This window comes from Chamaea fasciata, unplaced genomic scaffold (genome assembly GCF_029207755.1).
Source record: "Chamaea fasciata isolate MVZ Bird 193981 ecotype frontalis unplaced genomic scaffold, bChaFas1.0.hap1 SCAF_10, whole genome shotgun sequence".
Classification (NCBI taxonomy): Eukaryota; Metazoa; Chordata; class Aves; order Passeriformes; family Sylviidae; genus Chamaea; species Chamaea fasciata.
This window is the reverse complement of record NW_027094095.1, coordinates 4,356,409-4,370,851: the sequence shown is the minus strand read 5'-3', so window position 1 is coordinate 4,370,851 and position 14,443 is coordinate 4,356,409. Positions and strand designations below refer to the sequence as shown.

Below are 14,443 nucleotides of genomic sequence, written 5' to 3'. Positions count from 1 at the left end.
AGAATCTCAGATGGCTCATCTGTTCCAGGAAGGGCTCCTTGGGCTCTTTCCACTCTTCTCTGCTGCTACATCCCTGGCAAAAGGTGGAAGCTCAGCTGAGGACACTTGCTCAGGTCCCTGCAGGCAGAAGACACCTTCGGGAGGACCTTCTCCACTCTCCTAAGCTGCATCATCTGGGGCTTAGAGGGGTATCTGTAATGCTTCCTTGGAGGAGGGAGTCCCACAGACACTGGATTTCTGCTGACTGTGGATGGGCAGAGAAGTGAAGGTGGATAAACTCAAGCAAGGAGTACTGAGAACAGCTTCTGTTGTCATATGGGGAGACCATCCCCATCTCTACCTTGTGTTACTTCTGTCTCCTCCTCCCTGTGCAGAAGATATTTCAAGAACACGAAGTTTTCAGGGGTTACTCTTGCCCTGGAACAATTCCCAAAAGATGAAAAAAAAAAAAAACCAAACCAAAAATCCACACGGTTGTTGCATCTTGCCAGATCCCAAAATGCCAAGTCAGCTTGCACACCTTTCAGTTCAGTGAGCCTGCTCTGCCTGTCAGGTGAATGCTCCACAGATAATATCCCTGTGGACATCACCTCTTCCTGAATCTACTCCCACAGCACTCTTGGTGCTCCCTTTGTAACAGCCTGTGTGGCGCAGTGCTTATTTCCTAACCACAGGAGGACACGTCCTGTCTCCCATATTTCCTCCTCTGCCTCCACTCACAGCCTTCTCTCAGGGCCAAGCCATTAATCCCTGGTGGTTTTATAGGCCACCTTGTGCCGTAGCCATGGGTCACACCTCTGTGCAGACATGGATAGATGGGTCACATCCCCCATCCCAGACCTGCCCGTGCTCGGACCAGCTCTTGGGAGTCATCCTGCTCAGATGGATGTCATTCCACGTGCCTGCCTGTGCTTCACTCTGTGGGGAAGTGGTGTCTGGGCACAGCTGTGCTGCTCAGAAAGCTCCAAGATCTCTGCTCTGAGGAGCAGCAAAGTGTGCAGTTCCCACGTGATCCGTCTTGGTCACTGACGCCTAGTCTTCCTTTCGCGGGCTCCATTCCTCCTTCATTGTGTGGAGAATCTCAGTGTGAAAGGCAGTGCCTGTTTTGCGCTGGGTTCCCCAAAAATCACCCCGCCAGGAAGGATGGCTGGAAGATCACTGTGTTGCTTCCTTTTTTGCACTGAATTCATGCATGAAAATTTTAGTCATCTCACCCTGAGTTGGTGCGCATCCAGTTCTGCCAATATCCAGGACTCCTGGATATTTCCTCTTGATCCTCCTGCTTATCATTCTCCAGTGTTGTTATCAACCATCTTTTGGCTGCAACCGGCCCAGCCTGTTCTGTGCCTGCACCCCAAACAGCTCCTGTCACCAGTTCTGTTCACATCTGAAATATCAGGGCTTATCTTGGTCGGGGCGTTTTTCACCAGGGGGCTGCTTCCAAACCCTGAGGAGAGGAGATCTCGTCTCCCCTTTCCAGGCTGCTCTGAGCACATTCTAGGGAAAAAGCCAAGATCCCGTGGGGATGCTTAAGTTTTTGGCAGTGCCCTCTCTTACAGGGATGGGCCCATGTCCAGCAGTGAGGGTCCATGCCTTTGCTGTCATGAGGTTGCCCCGGGCCCACTGACCATCCTGAACCTTGCAGTGCAGACTGGCCTGAGGGGAAGAAGAAGTGACCAAGCCCGGGATCCCTGAGAGATGTGGATGTGCAGAGAGAGGGAGACACGGCCCAGCTACCCCAGCCTGGCAGAGGGCAGCCCGGGGTGGCCCGTTTTTGGTGGCATTCTTTGCTCAACAATCCCAGGCCAGGTCCTTACGGAGCAGAGGAGAGCAAGGGGAGGAGGGGGGTCCCGCCCTACCTTGCTCCCGTGGGAAACCCAAACGAACCCCAATGTTGGAAGGCCCAAACAGCTGCCTCTGCTGAGACTCTTTAAACTCCAACCTGGTGGAACTTGCAGCCGCATGTGGGAGAGAGCCAGGGCGGGAGCATGGCATGCCCAACTTTTCCTCCCGGTTTTTTTTTTCCAGCCGATTCAGCATGCCTTTTGCACTGGTGCATGGTGGGAAAGTGGTCCATCCGCAGAGCCAGACGGAAGCAACTGGGCATCTTCCTTTGACAAGTGACCCTGGCCCACTGCCTTCTATGCAAGATGCTGCCTCCCAATTGCATAGACCCCCACCAGCTGGGGATACACAGCCTTTGGCTATGGGTTAGGTGGCCATGCCAAGCCATACCAGGCACCCCCCCCGGGAGGGAAGACGCTCCGGAGGCCACAGAGCACCGTGGTGCAAACCACCCTTATCTCAAATAACCCATGGCTCGAGTGCCGTGTATCTGATTTATACCACTCGCACACAGCCCTGGAAACCTGTGGGACGAGGTGGGGGCTGCTGGAGGGCTTTAGGAGAGGGGTTGAGACCAGAGGAGTCATCCCAGGCTGGTAGCGAGACAGGCGCTTGAGGCCAGCAGCAGAGAGGAGAGGGGTGAGTTGCTTTCTGCCAGCATTCCTGGGTCTGTGTGAGCAGTGCTATAAATCCACATCAGGACAGTCTCTCATGTATGATTTGCCTTGATTAACGGGTTTCCTGTTCTTTTCCTGTTTGTCCGTTTGTTTTTTGTTTTGTTTTGTTTTTTTTTCTCTCCTGTTTTTCCTGTACTATTTTCCGTTTGTACGTTTTTCCGCTCTCCGGGAATGCCTCCTCTCTCTGCATCTCCCTCCCTCCCCTTTCCCCCCTCCATGAGCAGTGGCCGAATCCATTACACTGAGATGTATGAAATGCTGACTCTTATGTCACCACCGCTAGGCCTCGGCAAGAGATGTCCTTCCAAAGTGGCCTATAAGGTAGATCAACCCTTCCTTCTCTGGGGGTTAGAGCCGAGCAGGAGCCGGGGCACCTGCGGGAGGCGGGACCGGGGAAGCCGGGGACTTGTTGGGGTGTCCAACGTGTGTTTGGCTCACTCCTGGGGAGTCGAATCTTGCGGGCTCAGTCTTGATCTTGTGGGCTTTTGTGCCCACCAGAGCCCTGGCCACGCTGGCTGGTCTCCCCCGCCCACGCGCGTGATGCTGCCGTGGTCACTCGCAGCTGGCTCCGAGGGGAAAAGGAGGGGCAGGATCAGCAGCAGTGTGGAAGTGGGAGGGCTAGAGGAGGTGAGGTGAGGTGAGGTGAGGTGAGGTGAGGTGAGGTGAGGTGAGGTGAGGTGAGGTACAACACAACTGTAGCACAGTTAGGAGAGTGAGGTGTCCTTGGGAGTTCATCCCCAGGGGCTTGGAACCATCCTGATCCCGGCCAGTGCATAAACCCGTGGAGATGGGAAGCAGATAGGCAGTGGGGACACATCCCAAATCCCATAGGAGCAGGCCTGCTGTGTGTGTGAAGAGCCAGGACCATCAGCAGGGGTTATCCCAGGGATGGCTTGTGCAAGGCAAAGCCAGGGGCCTTCCAAAGGCAGCTCTGAGTTGTCCCGCCTGGAGGGGTGGCTGTCAGTCAGGTCCTGGCATGGATCAGGAGCGTGGGAAACCATGGAGGATGTGCTATGGGAGCTGCGTGGATTTCTCAGGGCAGCAGCTGCCAGGACAGGACCCAGAGCTACAGGGGGATCTGTTGTCCAGGAGGAAATTAGGGTTTTTCTTGGCCTTTTAGCAGGGCGAGCACAAAGGGATTCCTGCACACCTCCAAACTTGCTTCCAGCCTCTCCGGCTCTCACGTGTTTGCACAAACAAACACACATCCACCATCACACTTTTCCAGGGGGGAAAAGGGAGGCTTGAAAGTGGGAAAGGGACATGAGAAGTTGGGTGAAGAGGAATGGGCAGGGAAGGGCTGACCCAAGGTATTCACAAAGCAAAATATACTCTCTGGAAAGTGGATCTGGTCACTTCGGTTTGCACCCCGCCTGCCCAGGGTGGGGAAGGAGCATGGCGTGTCTAACCTGCCTTGGTTGCCCTTTTCTCTTTCCTTCTGCACTTTTTCCACCCTCCCCTCCCCTTCCTTTCCCTTCCCCACCCATGGATAATTTGGACCCCCCTGCATGTGCTGGCAAACTTCATCTCTGAAAGACGCAAAAAGGGAGTGCCAGGATGTAGCATGCTAGAGGAATCCAGCCGATCTGAAGTCCCTGAAGGTTAGGGACCCTCCTCTCCCCTGCCCCAGGCGGGAAGGGTTGAGAGCTGGAAAGCCAAACCACCCGGGAACGGAAACCTGAGCCCGTCTCCCCTTCCCGCACATCCCACATGCCCGCATCCCTGACGGAGCAGGTGTGTCTTCCCAAAAGTGCCAGGGGGTGCTGTGGCAGCCGTGGGGAAGGGGGCTCAGGGGCCGTTCCTGGGGGCACAGGAGGAGCCCTGGAAGGCAGTGAGCCGGTGTCCTGGGGTGGAAGGAGCCGGGGAGGTGGGGGGCCGGTGGGGTGATCCTTGCCCTTCTTTTTTGGCTGTGCTGTTTTGACACTCTTTGTTGCTTTTTATTTTTTTATTTTTTTTTAATTTTATTTTTTTATTTTTTTAATTTCGATTATTTCTTTTCCCCCCCTTTTGTTTAATGTTTAATTTCTTTTCCTCCAGCCTGGTCGATGTGTTTTTCGATATTGTTTTCCGTCCGCTGTTTTCTTCTCTCTCTTGCGCAGAGACTGGTGCTGATGAACATGCCCGTGGCCGAGGACATGACCGTCCACTTCACCTCCACCCTCATGGCCCTGATCCGCACGGCCTTGGACATCAAAATTGCCAAAGGTAAAGGCTGTGGCAGGGAGGGGACGGAGCCAGCAGGGTCGCATCGTCCTTCTGTAGAACCCCAGGATGGCTGGTGTTGGAAAGAGCCTTAAAGATCATCCTGTTCCACCCTTCTCCTGTGGGTCTCTCCTCTTCCACCACCCATCCAGCCTTGAATACTTCCAGGGATGGGGCGTCCACAGCTTCTCTGGGCAACCCGTTCCAGGGCCTCACCACCTTCTGAATTTTTTCCTAATATCCAATCTCAACCTACCCTCACTCAGCTTGAAATCATCCTTCCTTGTCCTATCACCCTGCAAAAAGTCCCTTTCTCTTTGGCCGGGCTGAGGACCTCACAGCTAATTTGGGATTGGCTTCTCAGAGCCTGGAAGCACACGGATGGGAGCAAGCACCTTGAACAGGCAAATTTCTGCCACTTTTTTTTTTTTAAAATCCATTTCTTTTAGGGAAGAGGTAGAGAATTCTTCACCAGAAGCTGTTTCTGGAGAAAAGAAACAGCTTGATGTCCACTGTATAATGGAGGGGAAAGAGAGAATTCCCCTTCCTCCCCATGTAAAAAGCCAAACCAAGGATGGAGAATATGTGCTTGGCTTCCTCCTTAGGCAGTGGGGAAAAGAAACCTCTCTCAGGGAAGATAAAATGTTCAGAGCAGGAAAACCTGCTTTGTTGTTGCTGCTGGAAAGGCTGTGATTCATCAGATCAAAAACTTCCTGCAGAAACGTGGCATTTTCAATAAAACATCCCCTAGGAACAGCTCAACTATTGGAAGAAAACCCAACCCAGGGCAAGATACCATCCAAAGCCCAGTGCTCAGACAACAACGATGGGTTTAAGCCCCTCTAGACAAAGCAGAGATTTGAACCTGGATCTCCTACAGCTCACCCAAATTGCCCTGTGCTTGAGTGACTCTGCTGGGGCACCTTGACAGCTTCTGATGGTCCTGGGGCTTCCTAAGCTCGGCAAACCCCTGTCCAGAGAGCTCTGCTCTCCGTGCACAGCCTCACCGAGCATTTCAGGATTTGCCAAGCGGGGCTGCTCTTCCACCAGCACATGATCCGCTCACCAGCAAAAAGAAAGTGGGGCAGCAGCAGGTGTGTGTGGGCTGGAGTGGGATTGGAGCTGCAGAGACGGACCCAAGGCAAGCTTGAAGGTGGCAGCTTTGAGTGGGAGGGCAGGGGATGGGGAGATGGAGGCACATATGGAAGGGATGGTAGGAAAGTTTCCCTGTGGGAGCAGGAGACCAGGCTCACTGATGCAAGATGGCCCTCCCAGCCCAGAGAGATGGAGGCTGAGATGGAACCTCACTTCAGGATGGGGAAGGGAGGTTGGTTGGACCCTGGTGCCCAGGTTTCATGTGTGTGGGCCATTTTTGCTCCCTGCTGTTGAAGGTGGTGCAGATTGGCAGCAGTTGGACTCTGAACTTCAAAAGGAGATCCTGACCATTTGGCCTCACCTGTCCCAGAAGATGCTTGACCTGTTGGTACCCATGCCAAAAAGTGAGTCTCTGGGGGGGGCTATCATTGCTTTCAAATCCCCCTCATTCCCACAGCAACTTCTTCCCAAAGGGAGGTGGGGACTGGCCAGACCCATCCCCAGCTCCGGGAGAAGTGGTGAAAGGGTTTGTTCTGCCTTGTTCCGCTTGGCTGATCGGGAACTCCCTGGAAAACTCCCCAGTTTGCAGGGATCTACTCCTGCCAAAGCCACAGTCTCCTGTAAATCCTTTCTGGAGCACAGCAGGGAGGGAGGCTGGGCACACCTGATGATATGACAAGGATGTGTGCCTTGGTGGCTTAGGATGATGATTTCAAGCCATCTTCACTTATTTTATCTCTGTGGGGAGTGTCTGGGTGCTCAGCACTCTCCCCTTTGGAACAGTGACAAGAGTTTGCGGATCACCAGGGTATCCCAGGTCAGGGCTCTTCCCAAGACCCACACCAGTGCCTTCTCTTACAACAAAACTGAGCCCATTTTGTTCCCTCTCATGCTCCCAGCCTCTGACCTGACTGTTGGGAAAATATATGCAGCCATGATGATCATGGATTACTACAAGCAGAGCAAGGCGAAGAAGCAGCGGCAGCAGCTGGAGGAGCAGGTGAGGCGGCTCATCCAGGGTAGGATGGAAGATGGAAACATTCAGATCACCCTCTGTGCCTCTCACCACCTCCCAACCCAAACATGCCACCAGCTGGGATGAAAACAATGGTGCAGGTCAGGGTTTGGGGTCTGTGATCATCCTCAGTCCCTGACAGGGGATATGAGCACGGTGTCCTCTTTCTGAGTGGTGGGAGCTTGGCTGGGGAAGCACTGGATGTTCATCCACGTTTCCTACAGGCTCAGTTTCTCCCTTTCTCCAATGCAGAAGAATGCCCCCATGTTCCAGCGCATGGAGCCGTCCTCTCTGCCACAGGAAATCATCTCCAACGCCAAGGCTCTGCCGTACCTCCAGCAGGACACCCTCTCAGGCCTGTGAGTACTGCCCGTCACTTTTCTGTTCCTGCAGCCCTTGTTTTCCAGGGTTAAATTGCTGCTGGGAGCAGGGAAAAATCTCCTGGCACAAAGCTTTTGCAGGATTCCAGGTACCTGGTGTGTGTCAGCATCACCAGCAGCAGCCGAAGTGGCTAAAGGGGATGGCCAGGGGTCTGTGGATGCTCTTCCTGCAGGATCATCCTGGCACTCTTCACCTAGGGGTGAAGCTGAACCCCAGGAGCTGTTGAGCAGTGCAGGGTCAGAGGTGGATTCCAGCACCCTGGCTGGTGGGAATGAGGTGATAAGGGTTTCGGTCACTGCTCCTGGGATGTCCCACTGCTGCTGCAGGACTCGGGGCACTGTGTCCTCCCTGCCTTGGGGCACCACTTCAGCTCTCCAGGGAACATGATGTTTGTCTCAAACGTGGGGTCTCAACAGCGTGGGGGGGCAGGCACGGGGCTGCCCAGCTCTGAGCTGCTGGAGAGGTGATCCCAGGGTTGGCAGCACCCGGCTCGAGGCCTCCCTGAAGCTGGGCTGTGTTTGCAGGAGCAGCCGAGGCGGGTTCCCCTCGCTGAGCCCGCTCTCGCCACAGGAGATCTTCCAGCTGGCGTGCATGGATCCGGCCCAGGAGCAGTACCAGGAGCACCAGTCTCTGGTAAAGTCATGCACTGCTCCTCTGCAGGCCCAGCACGGGTGATGGTGGGCACGGGGAGGTGTGGGGAGCGAGCACAGCACAGGGATGGCAGCTGCTGGGTCATGCACAGATCCAAAACGGGGGACAAATATCCCTGGATGTTTGTATACCCCTTGCCTCTGGCACTGGGGACACAGAGCAGCCATCCCTGGACCTGTCCCGATCCGTGGGGCCAGGCAGCACAACTGCTTTTGGGGCGAGAGCCATGACCAATGTCCTGCAGTAAAATATCCTTCTCTCCACAGGCTATTTTTGCCACTGAGCACTCATGTCAGTGGGTTACCCCGTGCTGAGTGATGGTATCTGATGTTTTCGGATTCGTGTCCATTTTGTTGTCAGTGGTGGTGTCCCCAGTCCCCCAACCAAGCTGTCTCCAGCAGGAGCGGCCCTCTCCGGCCTCACACACGTGCCAGCCTGTCTGTCTGTGTGTGTATATATATATATATATCACCTATTTATATATATCACACATCTATATATATCACACATCTCTCTATATCTCCATGTCTGCGTGTGCGTTTCTGCACCACCCGACGCAGTGTTGTCCCCAGCACAGTCTGTGTCCCCAAGGGTCTGTAGCTCTGTGTCACCCTGTGTATGACACAGGCAGGCGTCCCCTGCCTCGGCCACCCCAGCCATGTGGAGAGCTGGCAGGTGAGACTTCCCCTGCCCCCATAAAGTCACCTTCTAGTGACCTCCAGGGTCACTCTGTGCCCATCTCCTCGACACCGTGAGTGTACACGAACATCCACAGCGTCCCCTAAAAACTGGGAATTACCCAAAGCGTGTAAGTGCTATGGGCCGTGTGTGCTCTTTTGACACACACAGGGGTGTGGCCAGGAAGCTTCTGAAGCAGGGTCAGAGACAAGATCCCATCCGTTTGTGCCCTCCTGGCACAAGAAGGAGTTAAACCCTGGGCCATCAGGGTGTCCCCAGACCCAGGCAGGGTTTCCACTGTCGCTGTAGAGGTGCAAGGGCAGCTGGCCATCAGGGCTCACCTGAGGACTTGGAGAGTGTTTTTCAGTGGCAATGTGATGAATTCTAATGGCTTAGACTCTGTTTTTCATCAAATCATTGAATAGTTTGGGTTGGAAAGGACCTTTTAAAGCTCCTCTAGTTCCAGCCCTCCTGCCATGGGTAGGAACGTCTTCAACCAGATCAGGTTGCTCAGGGCCCCATCCGACCTGGCCTTGAAGAATTCCAGGGAAGGAGAATCCACCACCTCTCTGGGCAACCTGTGCCAATGTTTTACCACGTGTTTCTGGCCAACCTAAATTCTGCCCCTGGCTGAGCGAGCAGGGCTGTCCCCTGCCAAGAGGGCCGAAGCAGCGCGCTGCCCTGTTCCAAGCCCATCCCAAGAGCTTGGCTGTGTGTTTGTTTCCAGGAGCCAGAGGTTAGGGAGTTTCAAAGAGTGCAGCCCTCTAACCGTGGCAGCTACCTTCCCGTGGACACTCAGGACCACGCTGTCTCTGGGAGGGCCTCCTCCATGCCTCGTCTCACTGTGGATCCCCAGGTAAAACCAAGCAAAGCCCCCACAGGTGTCGGGTCTGATCAAAGCCTGCCAGATAACGCTGGGGCTTCTCTCTGTGCTGAGCCCCAGCACCCTGATATCAGAGCTTCCCCCCTTCTTTGGGTGCTGCACAAGTAGGAGAGCTGCTGTTGCCCGACAAGGGGGACACTGGCAGCAGAGAGCAGCCTGGGGGATCTATCCCCTGGCTCGTGGGGGAGGTCCAGGACCACGCTGGGAGGCAGCAGGTTCTCCCCACGGTGGGACACCCCCTCCTTTCCTCCGGCCCTGGGCACTGGCTGAGGTTTGAGGAGTCCCAGCCCGGCTGTCGGATGACCACAGGTGATGAAATGCCTTCTCCGTCCTTTCCCATTGTCCCAACACGTGCACTTCTCTGTCTGTCCAGGGGAACCCAGGCCACATCTCACCTCCTCATCTGTCTGCCTGGTTTCTCTGTTGTTCTGTCCTGTGCTCAGCCTCCCCCAAGACGCAGATGTTTTTTGGGGTTTGGTGTTGCTGTGAAGTCTCTGGGTCTGCTTTCTCACCTTGGTGCAGGCATCAAGTTCTGGTGTGGCACTTTGTGGGGGGTGCAAAGACAAAGGGAGGCTTTGTTTCATGGGCTTTCAGCAGCAAAGGAGATGACCAGAAGGAGGGGATGGGAGCAGGAGAGGTGAGAGGAGATGGAGAACAGCCTGAGGCTGCAGTGGCAAAGAGCTGCTAGAATTAAGCAAAGGAAGTATGGAAGGAGGTGATGTTTTCCCCATAACATATGAAAACACAGGGTGTAACGAGGGAAGAAAGTAGGAAGGAGAAGCATGGGAGGGAGAAAGAAAAGGAAAGGGAAGATAAAACAACAGCATGAGCGGGGAGATAGGGAATGAGTGTAGGGGAAAGGGATGGGGATGTGGGAATAAAGGAAGAGTTAGGGAGGCATGTGGAAAAGTGGTGGCAGCTGGAAAAATGAACACAGAGCAAGGGGCACTGGGGGACTCCTCTCTGCCAACAGCCTTTTCAATGGTTGCTCCTCTTGACCCTGGAGGGGAGGGATGCTGGGGAGGCAGCCTGGGGGGCAGTGGTCTGGTACCCCCCGTGTCCCCACACACAGCGGGAGGTGCTGCTGCTCTCCCCCCAGCCCCTGGATCCGCTGGCTGTGCTTGTGCAGCACAGCTCCAGCTGGCTGGGGAAGGGGAGCACACGAGCTCCAAGGCTGAACCCCGCTTTCCTCCCATCCCTGATTTGTGCAGAGGTTATCTGGGGGGACTGTTTTCAGGCTGGCTGCCCCGCACCCCGAATTTCCCCATCCCACAGGGTGGCGATCCCCGTGGTGGGGGCCAGCTGGTCATTCCTGACGCCCAGCCCTGCCTGGCACTAATGCTGTCCCCGGCTGGCCAGGGTTGCTTGCAGGTGGTGACAGACACCAGCTCCATGAGGAGATCGTTCTCCACCATCCGGGACAAGCGGCCCAACAGCTCCTGGCTGGATGAGTTCTCCATGGAGCGCAGCAGCGACAACACCTACAAGTCCCGCCGGCGCAGCTACCACTCCTCGCTTCAGCTGTCCGCCCGGCGCCTCAACGCTGACTCGGGTGAGCCCAAAAAATCCCCCAGGAACCCTCCAGGCGAGCATTCCCTGCTGCTGCAGAGGGGATGGTGGGGACTGACAGGGGTGTCCTGCAGGCCACCGGTCCGAGGGGCACCGCTCGGGCAGGGAGCGGGGCCGATCCAAAGAGCGCAAGCACCTGCTGTCCCCGGACATCTCCCGCTGCAACTCCGAGGAGAGGAGTCCCCAGGCACAGGAAGAGTCGCCGGAGCGGCGGCGCGAGTCCCGGTCACCCAGCGAGGGCAGGTCACAGACACCCAGCAGGCAGGTGGGTGACAGACGTCCCTTCCCAAGCATAAAGGGAAGCGTGGAAAAAGCTTCTTGCCAAAACCGGGGGAGGTGAGCCCCAGTTCTGGGAGCTCTGAACCGTCTTGTCTCCTGGTGGTGGCATCTCTGTGTCTCCCCTGAGCTGAGCAGGTTGGGGCTGCTCAGGCACCCTGCAGAGCGTTTGGGGACAGGGTTGGATCTCATGCTGATCCTCTTGCTGCTGTGGCATCCGCTCCCTGCCAAGGTCAAGGTGTCCCAGCTACACAAGCCTGGAGCTGCCAATGCTTGGGTGAGCTTGAAGCCACCCATGGAGGTGCCACCCGTGGAGAGCACCAGATGGCGAGCCATCAGCTCTTCCTGCAGCGGGTTTGGGGGTGCTTTTTGGTTTTGACCACCAAGATCATGGAATCACAGAATATCCTGAGTTGGAACAGAGCACACGGATCGAGTCCAACCCTTGTCCCTGAACAAGAGTTCAGCCCCAAGAATCCCACCACGTGCCTGAGAGCATTGTTTGAATACATCTCCATGCTCTGTTGGTCTTGGTGCTGTGACCACTTCCCCGGGGAGCCTTTTCCTCTGGGTGAGGCACTTCTCCCTAATATCCAACCTAAACCTCCCCTGACACAGCTTCATGCTGTCCCCTTGGGTCCTGTCACTGGGCACCGCAGAGTTGAGTGCCTGCCTGTGTGCTTCCCTTTGTGAGGAAGCTGCAGACCACCGTGAGCTCTGCCCTCAGCAGGACAGGCGAGGAGCAGAATCACCCTTTCAAGACGGGCGATTGGTGGGGCCGGCGGGGAGTGTGTGTGGTGCCGCCTGCATTCCCCAGCGCGTCCCGCTGTGTTGCAGGGCATGGGCTCCCTGAGCGAAAGCTCCATCCCCTCCATCTCGGACACCAGCACGCCCCGGCGAGGCCGCCGCCAGCTGCCGCCGGTGCCCCCCAAGCCGCGTCCCCTCCTGTCCTACGCCTCCATGCTGCGGCACGCCGGGGACACCTCTCCTCCCGCCGACGAGAGCGAGGGGGGCTCGCCGCTGCTCTCGTCCACCCTGGATCCCAACACGGCCGGCCCGGCCGAGTCTTCCAGCTCCCCGGCGGGGAAGCAGAGCCGGCAGTCCACGCCGCAGCGCTACATCTCGGAGCCCTACCTGGCGCTGCACGACGACTCGCACGCCTCAGACTGCGGTGAGGAGGAGACGCTCACCTTCGAGGCGGCCGTGGCCACCAGCCTGGGCCGCTCCAACACCATCGGCTCGGCGCCGCCGCTGCGGCACAGCTGGCAGATGCCGAACGGGCACTACCGGCGGCGGCGGCGAGGGGCAGCGCAGGGCGTCATGTGCGGGGCCAGCATCGACGTGCTCAGCGACACCGAGGAAGACGACAAGTGCTAGAAGCTGCCCCCGGCCCGCGCAACCCGCCACCCGACCCCACCTCGGCTGCCCCCCCGCCCCGCCCTTCTCCAATGCATGCTCTTCGCCACGCCTGGGAATGAAACAAACAAACAAACAAACAAACAAAAAAGACAACAAAAAACCACAAAAAAACAAAAAACCGAAACCAAACGCAGGGGGAGAAAGAGGAAAAAACGACAAAACAAACAAACAAACCAACCCCAAACCGACCGGAACGGAGGGGGAAGGAAAAGGAAAAAAAAAAAAAACAACAACAAACCCCAAAAAAAACCGAGGGAAAAAAAAAAAAAAAAAGAAAAGAAAAGAAACGGGGGGGAAAAAAAGTCTTTGTGCAAAAAAAAAAAAAAAATTAAAATCTGTCGACTTTCATTTATTACTATCACTTTTTTTTTTCTGCACAGAGAAGCATTTGAGGGGCGGCGGAGCGGCCCGGGCTCGAGTGCTGGGGGACAAGGGACAGCCCCCCCCGGCCACAGCCCCACCCCTGCCCCAAGAGGGGTCCCCGGGAGAGCTCATCCCGATGGATTTTTGCTCCCTGTGGCCTGAGAGTCCCAGCAAACGGGATGCAAGGGACCCCCTTGGCTCTGTCGCTTGGGCTTGTGCTGCCGTGGCTTTGAATTTCCCTGGAGAAGGGGCAAGGTGCGATGGCGGGGTGAAGGGTTGGCGTGCACCCAGACAGACCAGAGCAGCTCTGTGGCTGCCAGAGGGGGCAAAACTGGTTTGTGCTGGGGGCTGGGGGGGCTCAGTGCTGCCGAATGTATCCTGTCTCCCACCAACATATATTTATTTATATACGGAGAACTCTAGGTGTGCCTGTGTGTGTATATACGGGGTGTGTGTGTGTGTATATATATTTATATGCTGTATATATAAAGATATACACATACATAGATTTGTTTTAATCATCTGACAATGCTGGGGAGCCCCCTGGGGCTCCTGCTGCCTGCACCCTGCTTTGGTGGGGGCAGGACCGAGCCTCCCCGGGGGGCTGCTGTACAGAGCATTGGGAATCTCACCTTGCTCCCCCTCCCAGGTGTTTCCAGCGGTGGGAATTGCATTCTCCCTGTTAGAGACGGCTGTGGCGAGGGCTCCTTGGGCAGCTCGGTGCCTGCAGGAGTGGGATGCCCAAGGGATGAGGACAGGGCTGTCCCTGGGAGTACGGCTGGCTTGGCAGCAGCAGTGCCGAGGGGGTGTTGGCAAACCTCTCAGAGGCCTCTTCGCTTGTTTTGCCAGGGAAAGAAGATTATCCATGTCCGCAGGGGAGTGAAGATGTTGTGAGTGCAGGATGTACCTTAAGATCTGTCCTCCGGGCAGAGGCATCCGGCTTTGGCACCAGCCCTGCCTCAGTTTCCCCTGCAGCCATGGCCTCTGGCCTCTCCTGGGGCCTGGCACCCCTTTGGAGAGGGGCTGCCTGGGGGGCAGGTGGGTGTCCAAGAGCTGGAGGGACTTTGGGAAGGCGCGTTGTCCAGGGGGTGAGCAGGGTGGCTCAGCCCTCCTGCAAACACTGAAGATGCAGAGCAGGGCCCCCTTCCAGCACCAGTCGTTAATTAATCTGGTAATTATGCGCTGTCAGCTCTCAACGACCCATGCTGTGGGTGCAGTGCTGTGCCTGCCAGCCCGGGGAGGTGCTGCTGGTGGCCTGTGGTGCTGGGTGGCTCACCCTGGTGACTGGTGGTGTGTTTCTGCTGTGAGCTGTGTCTGTCATCAGCCTGAGCGTGGTCCTGGGGAGCTGGAGGGTGCTGTGCCCTTGGAGCCTCAGGGAAAAGCTTGCTC

At 56.3% G+C, this 14,443-nt stretch overlaps 1 protein-coding gene across 10 annotated transcripts in view; it reads left to right on the top strand.

Annotated features, from left to right (window-relative positions):
• Nucleotides 1-12,974, top strand: part of CACNA1E (calcium voltage-gated channel subunit alpha1 E) — a 108,326-nt gene extending 95,352 nt beyond the window's left edge. For 2 of the 10 annotated variants that reach the window (XM_066192119.1, XM_066192124.1), the window contains 10 exons: nucleotides 2,747-2,843; nucleotides 4,622-4,727; nucleotides 6,116-6,223; nucleotides 6,719-6,819; nucleotides 7,087-7,193; nucleotides 7,740-7,848; nucleotides 9,272-9,400; nucleotides 10,799-10,979; nucleotides 11,071-11,261; nucleotides 12,110-12,974. In XM_066192119.1, the coding sequence (XP_066048216.1) occupies nucleotides 2,747-2,843; nucleotides 4,622-4,727; nucleotides 6,116-6,223; nucleotides 6,719-6,819; nucleotides 7,087-7,193; nucleotides 7,740-7,848; nucleotides 9,272-9,400; nucleotides 10,799-10,979; nucleotides 11,071-11,261; nucleotides 12,110-12,649 (1,669 nt within the window). In that variant the 3' untranslated portion in view covers nucleotides 12,650-12,974. Of the gene's footprint in view, nucleotides 1-2,746; nucleotides 2,844-4,621; nucleotides 4,728-6,115; nucleotides 6,224-6,718; nucleotides 6,820-7,086; nucleotides 7,194-7,739; nucleotides 7,849-9,271; nucleotides 9,401-10,786; nucleotides 10,980-11,070; nucleotides 11,262-12,109 lie in introns of those variants that run through there. The other 8 variants (XM_066192127.1, XM_066192125.1, XM_066192128.1 and 5 more) reach the window with 6 other exon arrangements.
• Nucleotides 12,975-14,443: the final 1,469 nt, after the last annotated feature.